Source organism: Pelophylax lessonae, assembly GCF_965119305.1.
Source record: "Pelophylax lessonae genome assembly, chromosome: 10".
NCBI lineage: Eukaryota > Metazoa > Chordata > Amphibia > Anura > Ranidae > Pelophylax > Pelophylax lessonae.
In genome coordinates, this window is record NC_138777.1 from 72,276,781 (window position 1) to 72,289,681 (window position 12,901).

General features: G+C 42.6%; 1 protein-coding gene across 1 annotated transcript in view; it reads right to left on the reverse strand.

Moving 5' to 3' along the window:
* Positions 1–12,901, reverse strand: part of LOC309565275 (protein phosphatase 1 regulatory subunit 12A-like) — a 42,712-nt gene that overhangs the window by 3,741 nt on the left and 26,070 nt on the right. The window contains exons 8-20 of the mRNA XM_082270169.1: positions 12,553–12,701; positions 9,960–10,036; positions 9,679–9,846; positions 9,406–9,482; positions 7,478–7,690; positions 6,000–6,074; positions 5,794–5,884; positions 5,191–5,343; positions 4,870–5,002; positions 4,653–4,783; positions 3,909–3,965; positions 3,670–3,689; positions 1,702–1,789 (exon numbers count right to left, since the gene is read on the reverse strand). Of these exons, the coding sequence (XP_082126295.1) occupies positions 1,702–1,789; positions 3,670–3,689; positions 3,909–3,965; positions 4,653–4,783; positions 4,870–5,002; positions 5,191–5,343; positions 5,794–5,884; positions 6,000–6,074; positions 7,478–7,690; positions 9,406–9,482; positions 9,679–9,846; positions 9,960–10,036; positions 12,553–12,701 (1,432 nt within the window). The remainder of the gene's footprint in view (positions 1–1,701; positions 1,790–3,669; positions 3,690–3,908; positions 3,966–4,652; positions 4,784–4,869; positions 5,003–5,190; positions 5,344–5,793; positions 5,885–5,999; positions 6,075–7,477; positions 7,691–9,405; positions 9,483–9,678; positions 9,847–9,959; positions 10,037–12,552; positions 12,702–12,901) is intronic.

Sequence of the window (12,901 nt, forward strand, 5' to 3'; positions counted from 1 at the left end):
AACAACCATTGAAGCTATAGAGTAAGTCTGCACAGCACATACACATGTAATAGGAGTCTGCAAAATCCTGCCCATATTCTGGTGGTTTTAGGGTAAATATTTAGATAAAGTTAAGTGGGTTACCTTTTTTAATCCAGTGGTCTGGAGTTGCACTTTAAAGCAAACTTGTCACAATCCAGCCTCCCTTTAAGCTTTTCAAGGGAAGTCTAGGCCCTTCCAAATGCTGATTGTTGCCTTAAAAGGTTAAGTTCACCCTAACACTAAAATCCCTGCATCTACAGACATCCACAATCTAACATTAACCTATCTAGCCTTGTAAAGAAGAAATCAGTATGCATACCTTTTTTGAAGCCGATCCAACCCGATCCCATGCTGAGTTGTCAGCCATGGCTTCGCTGTGGAGGCAGGTGCAGAGGACACAGCAGACAACTGAAGCACCATATTAAGTCTATGGGTGACGTCATTTCCTATTCATTTGACAGCCGTTGTCGGCCGTGTCCTCTGCACAGCTTCCACCACTGGAGATCGGGTCGGATCGGCTTCAAAAAAGGTGTGTATACCAACTACTTCCGTACAGAGCTAGACAGGTTAGTCTTAGATCTTGGAGGTCTACAGATGCAGGGATTTTAGTTTTAGGGTGGACTTATCCTTTAAAGTGGTTGTAAACCCTCACATATACCCAGTGAAGTGACTGGCCTCAGGTGATACACAGAGATGAAACAAATCCTCCTACATAAATTATACCAGTCTATCTGCAGCCCTTTCCTTTCTACAGCCAAAGTGCTGAATATTTAGAGCTTGTCTAAAGTTCAGAAAAAAAGGAGAGCTGCAGTTACACTCTGCAGAGCTTAGTGAGGAGAGCTCTGACAGCTGATTGGAGGGAAACACACACACACACACACACACACACACACACACACACACACACACACACACACACACACACACACACACACACACACACACACACACACACACACACACACACACACACACACACACACACACACACACACACACACACACACACACACACACACACACACACACACACACACACACACACACACACACACACACACACACACACACACACACACACACACACACACACACACACACACACACACACACACACACACACACACACACACACACACACACACACACACACACCTCACTGAAACAGAACTGAGGCTTTCAATTAGCTGGGAGGTACCTCCCCTGTCACCATTTTTCTCTTGGTGTCAGGAAAACTTGTCAGAAGTGACTAATGCTGATAGCAGAGGAACAAAAGGTGACACTTGGTGCTCTTAATTGAGACACGTACACACTATAGAGGGATATGCTTTGTTCAGATTTCAAGTCTGAGGTTTACAGCAACTTTAACAAACCGTTACTACAGGGAAAGCCCAAGGAACCCAGTACTTTTAGGAAACACTCCAAGCATCCTCCCACCACATGCGACAATGCAACAAAGGGCACAGTTACTAGTTGAAGAGGTCCGACACAGCATTGTGGAACGTGTAGGTGAGGTCTATTTTAATTTTTTCATCCAAAGCATCTCACAGCATCAGCTTGGCAAAAGAACGCCACTCAGTGGTGCTTTGCCTATCCTCTTCTTGAAAGGTTAGTTTGGTTGGGAATGAATATAGTTTATAATATAAACAGATAATATTTGAACTTTTGCTCTGAACCTACTTTTTTGAAGTCCTTAGTGTCCCGATGTTCAGCCGCAATGGCTGCTTCTATGCGGCTTGCCGAGTGTGCGTTGGAAACCGCGTCCGTTCTGAAAGATAAAAATGCAGAATGGGCATATCCCTTGTTGTGTTGACACTTTGTAAAAACTCCCAAAGTATCAGAAGCGGAAATTGATAAACCTCATAGAAAAGTCCTGTCCAACACATGCCAACCCCCCTTCAACACACCCCATCCCTTCACTAGCAGCAGTGAGTAATGGAGAGTTGACAGCTCCTGGTATACACCTATGTAAACAGATCTCAAAAAGCATATATTACTAGCAAGCTTTAGTATTAAAATCTAGCATCCATATGCTCAGTACCTTCAAAATAAGATTTGTGATCTCAGAAGAACTCATAGAAACATGTAAAGTAACAGCAGAAAAAAAAAAAAAAAGACTAAAGCCTCGTACACACGCACCGATTGTTGGCCGTAAATTTTCGGGCCAACGTCCGATCGGCCGATTGTCGGCTTGTTAGTATGATGCTTCCGACAACCGACTGCGACTTTTCGGCCGAACAAAATCTGGTGTGCATGCTATAAAATTTTTGTTGGCCGTCACCAGAACGGCCGATTGTTCGTCAGTCAGTACAGATTTCGGCAGACAAAAGTCAGATGAGCAAGACTGGGCATGCTCAGAGAAGAAAAAACACACGGAAAGTAAACCAGAACATGACATCACTTCTGCAGTTGGTTGTTGTTGGCCGACAAAATTAGTGTGCAGTCTAGAGCACATTTCAACCAACACAACAACACTGGACAAAAGACGGCCGATCGGTCGGCCAACAATCGGTGCGTGTGTACGAGGCTTAAGTAGTCCATCAAGTCTGCTCGTTTTTCTTTTTTTCGTTAACTTTTTTTTGTCTGAATGTAGATCTAGGTTTGTTCAAACCATTTACAGTTGGCTGTCTAACTACCTCTGCTGGAAGTTTATTCCAAACATCAACTAGCCTTTCAGTAAAATAATCCTAAGTTTAGTTTTGAACGAAATTTCATCCAGTTAGTTTGAGGTCATGTCCCCGTGTTCCTAATTTTGGTTTTATATGGAAAAACAGCCCCCCTGAACCTTATTCACCCCCTTCATGTATTTAAAGGTTTCAATCATGTCCCCCCTTTCCCTTCTTTCCTCCAGACTGTACATATTTAGTTCCTGAAGTCGCTCTCGATAGGTTTTAGCCCCCAAGCCTCTCACCATTTTTTGTTAGCCGTCTCTGGACTCGTTCGGTCTTATCAATATCTTTGTGTAAGTGAGGTCTCCAGAACTGGACACCGTATTCTAATTGAGGTCTCCAGAACTGGACACCGTATTCCAATTGAGGTCTCACTTAAGATCTATATAGGGGAATCAGGACCTCCATCCTCCTGCTGGTGATCCCTCTAGTGATGCATCCTAGAATTCTATTCGTCTTTCCCACTGCCTGGTCACACTGTTTGCTCATTTTGCAATCATCTGAAATAAGTACCCCCAAATCTTTTTCTTTTGTAGCGCTGCCTAACACTGTACCCCCAATGTTGTACTCTCTTAGGGGATTCTTTTCCCTAGGTGCATTATTTTACATTTATAAAATATTGAACTGTAGTTTCCACTGCTTTGACCAATCTTCCAGCAATGCCAAATCATGTTCCAGGTTACAGACACCTCCAGGGATATCAACCCTATTACACACCCTTGTGTCATCCGCATAAAGACATACCTTGTCCAACAAACCTTTAATTATATTGCTTACATAAAGATTAAATAGAATAGGATCAGTACAGAGCCTTGCAGTACACCACTACTGACTGGTCTCTGTTCTGAGTGAACTCCATTTACAACCACACTCTGAACATGACCCTGAATATATATTTTACCAGTTTTGGCACAGAATGGTAAAGCAGGGAATACGCATTAGGTATTTACAAGCAAACGCACATACACATAACACTTACCGAGAACTAAGTCCATCTACCTGGGAAAAAAATAAAAAATTAAATTACACAGCTTGTAGGAAATATTGTACAAAGTTGTAATAATAAGCATATAATTTAAAGCCACTTACTTACCCATATAAAATCACCAGAGCCGTGAAGCATTAACAGATATAATACTAGTGTTATAACACAACCAAGTACTGGCCCACTTAAGAGCTGCGTATTTACAATTACAAGATGTAAGAATGTCAATGCACCTGAGGTCGCAAACTCTCCTCTGCTTCATCATCTTCTTCTGAATCCTCTCCATCACTCTGTAAAATAAAAACAAGGAACAGCATATGTCCCAAGCTGCAAGAGACTATAAATAGAAAATAAATTACTAATTATTATTGCACTAGAGAGCTTGCCAGTTCAATCTATAAGTGGGCATCTCCAAAATGAGACAAATGTCACAGGACAGATATGGGGACTCTCCCAATCAAGAGTTACAGCAAAGTCACACAGTACTGCAATGTAAAATGCAGCCAGGACCTGCAGGCCACCTTCACTTTGACATTGCACAGTGCAATGTTAGGGAATAAATTGTCATTCAACTTAATATTTCCCCCCCCCCAGCTCGCAGTGTATGCGCAAAAACAAAACACCAAAGTTAACCAAAAATTGCATGTGAACCTACACACAAAAAAGTGAACCAGGGTGTGTCTTTGCCCCCTCCCGAAAAGAAAGACCCTTTCCCTGGGCCCCCCCCACCCCCGATGGGGGCAAGGCATACTCTGGTCCACCTATCCAAAAGGCCCAGCAGACCAGCTTGATATCCTCGATCTGGGTCTGGGGTCAGGGAAGTCATACAAAGAGTGACAAACAGTTCAATAGCACTATATTTTGACACCTATGTACAAATCCAACCCTTTAACACGACTTAAAAAGTCCAGTACTTCTTTAAAGAACTTTCAATGTCATGCTATAGATCATAGTTTCCCATATTTCTATATTCTTACATCTCTAGTGGTCAGCGGGACACCGGTAGACCTCCTCTTCCCTCTCGGTCTCCTTCGGTCCCGCACACCAGCCTTGCTTCTACCACCTTTCTCATCGCTTTCTTTCTCATCCTCGTGGGACTTCTGCATCTCTGTGGGTGATATTCAACTGAATTCCTGTACACCAAAACCAATCAGTTGTGCATAATAAAATAGCCAATTAGATATTAGCACTAACCTTTGCTTTCTAGGCTTTGGCCTACAACTCGTCTATGGGACCCAGAGGAGGTTGGAGCAGAATCTGGAGTAGTCAGTCCTAGAAGATCAGACTTCTGCAAATTGGCAAGCCGAGACCTCCAGCTGACCTCTGTCTGCACAACAGAAACAGTACAGGAACCGATAATGTGTCAGAATCCAAACGTTTGATTCCGAGACGTTAGTCCCTGAATCAAAAAATCATCTTGTTGCAAAAGAATAGGAAGTCGCTATTGGCAAAAAGATCTGATCTAATTCAATCTAGAATGCCCTCCTTCCCTCTCCCCCAAATTAAATTACGCACCCCTTCTTCAACAGTCCGACTACTCCTAGCTTGTGGTTGGTTGTCTTTAGTAGTGTCCTCTTGGTTCTTCTCTGGCTCGGGTTCTGATGGCTTGTTTTCTTGCTGACCTTTGATGACTTTTTCTGCCTCTTTCAGATCAGTGAGAGTCACTCCCTGTAGAAGCAGAATGTAAAGACTTAAAAAACTGACCTAGAGAAAAGTGGGGTTCTGTATTTAGCCGAAGAGCTCTCTAAATTATCTCATCAAAAAAATGCATGCAGTTCCTTAGTAACCACTTTTTTAATGCAGTGCACAGAGCTACCCTCCTTGAGAGCAAGGGGTTGTCTGGCTTAGCTGCTTTTCATCTGGTTCAGTTTTGACAGTGTATCTCTCAATAGTAGTGAAGTGAAGATTCATATTTAATGCACAATGGGAGCTGGTATAAGAAGAGCTGTACCATTTCAGGAAATATTGCAGCTGAAAGCCAGAAACGATTTAAGTACAGGGCAGCTGACAAGAACAAAAGTCTTGGCAACTAAATAAACTGACTAATCAGTTGAGGAAAGAATGTTTGTACAGCAATAACAAAGAATGAAAAGTGCTTGTGACGGTGAAACTGCTCACCTGAGTAGAACGGCGGGACTGTCGTGCATGACGAGACCGCGCCTTTCGCTGTGCCTCCGCTTCCTCATCCCTCACTGGAGTCAAGTAAGACCTGAAGTCACAACACTCCATGTGAATCTCTTAGCGAGCCAAAGTGCAAGTTATCACTACATTCCAGGTAACCAGAAATTTGGAAAAATACAGCAAAAGCTCAGTCGGCTGCCTACCTGCGCCTCTCTTTGGTCTCAGAGTTGGTTGTAGGTTCTAGATTTGTACTAAGGGTTTTTGCAGTCTCCGTATTTCTACAAGAAAGACAAAAGCTAAAATATACGTACTTTATGTACTTGCCATTTGCTAAAAAACAAATTCCTTCCAAAATTTAGATGATCACCAAGGACACTTGATATGGTCCTCTGCTCCAGGTCCGCCAATTGACAATGGAGCAGCAGAACACAATTTGAAAGCTGGAACCTGAAATGAGAACCAGAAGTCTGTTCTTAGGGTCTCCAGGGGGTGTTAATTTTGCTGGGTTTAATGGGAAACCTACAATGGCGGATTTACTGTAAGGAATGTAAGAAAACTGTCCTACTGACACTGGAGCCCCTTAATGCAGGGGTTACTGCTGACCTTCTGAACATGCTAGTCACATGGCTAGCTTCCATACTTTTAGTCACTACCTTAGAACAAACATGCTCACAAGGTCCAAGTAAAAGAAGAAAGAAACAGGGGGAGCCACCATCTAATTGTAGATTTTATTAAGAATAGTTAAAGGGTTAAAACTACACTCATGCAAAAAGAAGAACGTAACCTCCTCCTGTGGCATCTGTAGAGCTCGGCGTCCAGGTATAGCAGAGTAGCACCTGAAAGTGGCTGTGAACTGGTGGCTTGACAAGGGGGGGGGGCAGATACCTCGAAATGCACATTCAAGCCCCCTTCCCCCATCCACATCACCCCGCTGGTACATCACTACACTTCTGGTTCCCGTTCTTGCTGCTGCTGGTTTTGGGTAGTGATTAAGATCCTGGCCGCTTTCTACTTCAGCTCCAACACTTCCATGGTGAACTCTGCATAGATTTCACAGCTGCTTCCAGGTGCTACTCTGCTAAACTTGGCCACTACCATGCAGAGCTCTGCAGATGCCACAAAAGGATGTTCTATGATTTTATTTGCTTTTCACATGTGAGTGTATTTTTAACCCTTTAAAATTTCCTTATTAAAGTCTACACTTCAATAGTGGCGCCCCCTGTTTCTTTCATCTTTTACAACAGACAGAGGCACTAGCCTATACTCTGCCAAAGGAGCTGCAGCCAGAATTATGGACATTACAATGCGACTCTTTTCAACTGCCTGTTATCCACTAACATTTTCCAGCAAACAGAACCCATCTTTTTTGGGCCATAACCAATTTTCTGTATTACAAGGGCCAAGTAACTAGCATCTTCTGGAGGTAAACTGCGGCAACAAACCTTGATAGTCTTTCAGTTTTTTTTTTTTTTTAGATAAAAGAAAAACTGAACTATTATTGAACAGCTTTTTTTGGGGTTATCAAAAGTGGGTATAAGTCTAGTTGCTATTCAAGTTACTCTACCTTTCATACAAGTGTGCCAGATAATGTAAGAAGCTTTCCAACCATTATCATGTGTGTCATTACAGACTTTAGAAAAGAGGAGTATTAAGGATAATCAAGCCAATTACAAGATGTTACCTTCCAAGTGAATTTGGTGTGGTGTCTGCCTGGGTCTTAGCCGTATTTGCACTTGTCACTGGAGCCTCTGGTTTACTTGATAATGGTTCTCTTTTTGGAAGAGTGGTTTCGGGCCTTGATGAGAGGAAATCTCTCTGCCTACGGAATGAATTGAGTCCTTCATCTCCATCATTACGCTGGCGGGTGAATGACCCACGGCTAAACTGAGATTCTCTGTAAAAAAAAAAAAAAAAAAAAAGAATGAATATAATAAGCTGCAAGCGATGTTGCAATGTGACTGACTGATACTGTACAATTGAAATACAATAAACACACAAAGATCTTCAATGACTACACTATGTGAGTATAACATTAAGGCAGGTGTGTCAGCGTGGGATACACCCAAGGACTATTGGTGGCCTGGTACATGTTGGTACCCCCTTATCCCCAATATAGGACGCTGTGATGGTGTGTTGTACCTGCCTGGGGCCAGTTATATACTGCAGATATGCTGTAATTATTTGACATCTCCCTCTGCACAAAAACTATTCCCTTTGATCTGTTTGACTGGTTAAGAAGGAGAAATTAAATATATGAAGTGCTGCCGCTAGAGATCTGATTACTGGATCCTCTGGATAATTGGCTGTAGCCGTGGCTTCCCCCCTACTTGGTTGTGATGGGATACCACCCACTTAAATATATCAAGCGGCGCCCCAGCTTGGAATAGGGAGATGGATACATATCTACATACAATATGAGAATAGATATGAGCCTCAGATGCTATATATGATTACTGAGTTTATCGCTATTTTTGTCCTACGTTCTGCCACAATCTGCCACCTCCTGAGTCACAAAAGGGAAATACCGGTCTGTCATGGTCTCTCTGGCCCTGAGGAAGCCTTGAGCGAAACGCGTCGGCTTGCTGGGGACCTACATTGACCGTGCTCCATCTGAGACCCACATATCATCCTACACGGGCTTTGGTTTTTTCCTTACTGGGATGTATTTCTACTCCTTTGACTCTTACTAGTTGGTTTTATATATAATTCCTTTATGTATTATATTTTCTTTGCTAACATGCGCTTGATTGCCCATGTTTTTTATTTGTAAATTCAATAAAATGTAATTTTTACATATATTGGTGTGATCCTTCTCCTTCCACTGGCCCGTAAAGCCCCACTCTTTTCTGTCCTTTAGTATTGAGTATAACATTCTTCTTGTAAACTTAAGATTATGTATATTTCAATTGAAACAGGGATAAAAAGCAAGGTTATGGCAGCGAGACTAGATGGATGAGCTAGGGTAGGTTTCTGGGAACCCACTTCTATTAATCTGTGAAAGATTTTAGGTATTGCTACTTAGGTGACCTAAGGCTCATTTCACACCAGTGCTGTGTGTTTTAGGTGTGCTTTACATGCATAACCATTGAATCCTGTAGAACACGTATTTTGGTGAAAATGCATTAAAGATGTATCAAGCAAGAGATATATATATATATATATATATATATATATATTTATTTTTTTTAAATGCACTGAATCTAAAACCACCAAAAACGCACGGGTGTGAATGGGGCCTAAATTCTGCTTATGTTTTTAAGTTATGTTTATAAGCTGGATTCTAACAAAGGAGGGCAGTTGTTCAAAAGCAAAGAAAAGGTTTCCTTACTTCTTCTGGAGCACTGCAAGCCCTATTTTAAAGAAAACATTTACCAAGAGAAATATATAGGCTGCCATTGCTAAATTCTTCTAAAAATGCTTGTTGCCTGCCTGTCATGCTATTCCATTAAAAACTTTTTTTTTTATTACTGACCCAGAAAAAGCACAGAGATCTGCATTATTTTAGTTCACCCTGACCCTTGATGCATGCTTGTCCTGGTACACAATGTACTGAAGCTCGAGTCAACCAGGAACTCAGAAAAAGTGAGGTTCCTTGTAACACCCACTCACCTCACATTTTCCTGGTTACCAAGCAGTTTCTGACTTGGAGTCACCCGTGCTAAACGAAGTTCAGCCCCAGTCTTTTCCTACAAGAAATATTTTACAGTCAGTGGCAGTAAGCAGCCTAGAAGCAAAGTCAAAAAGTGCAGAGAGATGGGAATTAAAGGTGAAAACAAGTAAAAAGGCCCCAAGTCCACCGAAAAGAGAAGTTTTGTAAAAGCTGGAAATAAATAAATTGAATGGAAATAATGTTCCAGGAGGTTAGTCCATGGTAATACACACTCTGTCTGCTATCTGGGAGCTGGAGGCAGATTTAGGCAATGCTGCCCTCCTGCCTTCTTCGGAGGTCGTGCCAGAACTTAGTGCGCCAGAACTACCCGTCTTCCTTAGAGAGGCTCTCCATGAGCCCAATGGAGGCTCAGATTTCTCCTGTTCCTGGACAGTCGGAGTCTACAGAGAGCAGTGTACATATAAGCTTTTGAGGAAAAGTATCAGGGTATTCTGCTTGGCCCCTTTCATGGGGAGAAAAGGCTACAGAGAACATTTGATGGGATTGTTCTCACCTTCTTTGCTGCTGTTCCAGAAAGGTTACGCAACTGATTGTTCAGGTTGTTGATTCTTTCTTGAGCTTTTACTTTTTCTGCAAATTGTGGCCAATATTAAAAACATGAAATACACATCAAACAAGATTTACAAGAAAGGTTAAACCTTATGTAAGCCTTCATCAAGTTTAGTAATCACAAATTATTGAATTTAGTAATCACGTGGCCCCCCATTGTATCCTGGGCTTGGACTTCTGAGGTTATGGGTGGCGCCTACTTTTCTGTGCATGGGTTTGTCCCCTTACCTGCACTTAAAGTGGTTCTAAAGACAGAAGTTTTTTTTGTTTTTTTTTTTATCTTAATGCATTCTATGCATTAAGATACATATAAAATCAAGGGGGATATCCTGCTCTTAACAATGAATAAAAAAGTATATGATAAATTAACATAAAACAAGGTAGCAGCTAGAACACTGGATTCATAGTAATCCCATTCATATTGTGTGTCAAGTAGTGCAGCGCTATGAACAACAAAATTAATTGAGCTTAAAAAGTTGATAAATTGATATACAATTGATAACGATGCAATATAATAAAATGAATCAATTGCGCTAAGTCATAAGTCCATTCGGTATATATAGATGGTGAAGAGTCCACTAGAGGGTGAAGATCCCAAGATGTGAAAAGCAATGGAAATAAAACAGTCACCCGTGCGGATAGGCAAGATGGCAGCTTACCGCAATAAGTGGGCCTCCAAATTAATGGATGGGCCACTAAGAGCATAAAGTAATAACTCCTATGGACTGGGTTCTCTCCTCTGCATGAACGGACCAAGTATCACTAGACTGCATCAAACCCTCACTCGCTCATAGATCCAGACACGACTCCGATATGTATGGCTGCTAGACTGATATATAGTGAGGGATTCTAGGGGAATTCATCTAGCCTCTTTCCTCTTCCACTTTTTTAAACTCCCAATGTTTCACAAATCTCTGCTACTGAATTGATTAAGATACATAGCCTTCTGTTTGCAGCAGCCCCCCTAATACTATAATCTCAATCCAGCGATGTTGCAGGAGTGACTTGGCTGCCCAAGACTCTCCCTCTTCATTGACGGAGACGGCAGTGTGACGCCATGGGCTCCTGCTGCTGTCAATCAAATTCAGTGAGCCAATCAGGAGAGAGATGGGGTGGGGCAGGGCTGGGCTGCAGCCCCGTATTTGAATGGACACAGGGAGCTGAGGTTCGGCTTGAATGCCCCCATAGCAAGCTGCTTGCTGTGGGGGCACTCAACAAGAGGGAGGGGCTAGGAGTGCCTGAAGAGGGACCCGAGAAGAGGAGGATCTGGGTTGCTCTGTGCAAATCCACTGCACAGAACAAGCATGACATTTTTTTTTATTTTTTTTGTTTTTTTTTTTTGTTAAAAATAACAACGAGACTTTACAATCAAAAGACAGATGGATGACAGACATCTCTAAACAATTCTTGGGTGGGCTGGGAGGTGTGGCTGCTTGCTGTGTCAGGCTAACTATGCAGGACAATAGGAGTGCTGCTTGACAGCTTTGCATTCCGACTACACATGGCTGACAACACTGCCACAGGATTTGGACTCTGGTTAGCATTGTCTCCCACTACCAGGAAGAGGAACATGCTGTCAGGATCAACAGGTATTTGCAATTAAGGAAGAAGTTCACCTTTCAAACTCGTAGGGGCAGGCAGTTACTGGATGACAGGAAGCAATGAACTACCTAGAGCCCTCACCAGAGCCCTGGTAGTCCATTGAGAACTACGAGGCTGTCAGTCGAAATGGCTAACGGTAGCTGTGGTTCTCCCATTTACAGAACTCTCTGAATAAATGATGTGGCCGGGTTGGCGGAGTCCAATTTTTTTTTTTTAAATTGTGACAGCTAGTGCAGGAGGAAGATCCCTGGGCCGCTGTCACAATTAGAGGTGGGATTGGGGAGAGGCTGCAGGAGCAGGAATGTGTTACATGTTTCACCCTAAAAATGGATGGGGCATGTAACATGTTCCCAATGGTGAACTTATCCTTAATTCTTACAGAGATATCTTAGAAAAAGAATGTAAACCTACAGTGAACATGGCGAGAGGTCCTTCACTCATTTCTTGTTCTTTACAAGTGTAAGCTCACCCAGCAGTGATGTAATTTTTGATGTATACCAAAGTGGTAGAATATAATTTATCATCTTTATCATCATATACTTCTCTAGTATCCCAAATGAGAGCTAACCCCCACCCTGGTTCCTTCCACTACACCTCAAAAAACCATAAGGATCCCTACCTGATTTGAGGTTGCCCTCAACCCTGCACTATGGCTTTGCATTAAACCAAGTCAATGTTTTTAATGTCTTAACAAAGGCTTGTAATTCCTTTGAGATCTACCCACAATGATGCCAAACAGCAGTCCAAGCAATAAACCAACCCACCACCATAACCCAAATCTGACCCATCAATTTTGGGTGGAATATCTTAGCAGGGAAAGGAGAGACAATAATGCTAAACAATTCCTTATTAAAACCCAAAATCCTATAAACTTCAAATACGGGTAACAAAATCCCTTCCTACTGTATGGACAAATACACAAAAAGAAGGCTCACCTGATTCAGCATCAGAACCAGACTCATCAGAACTGGAGGCGATTGGCTGGGTGGTGGGTATGGTTGGGGCGAGGGGCTGAGCACGGGGCTCTTTGTCTTGTACACGTAGCGCAAACTTCTCCTGGCTGCTCAGGCGAGAAATAGAACTCCTATTTGAGAAAGGAGCGGAGGCAGGGAGCATGCAGGGGTCAGTGCATGGTGCCCCGGGCAGCACACCACGTGTCACCCAACACACACAGTGAGAACACACAAAAGATCACACTGTGAACAAACCTCGTCGTGCACCACAATCTCCCACGTGACACTAACTAGTGCAAGACACAGCACACAAACCAGTGAAAAATCACTG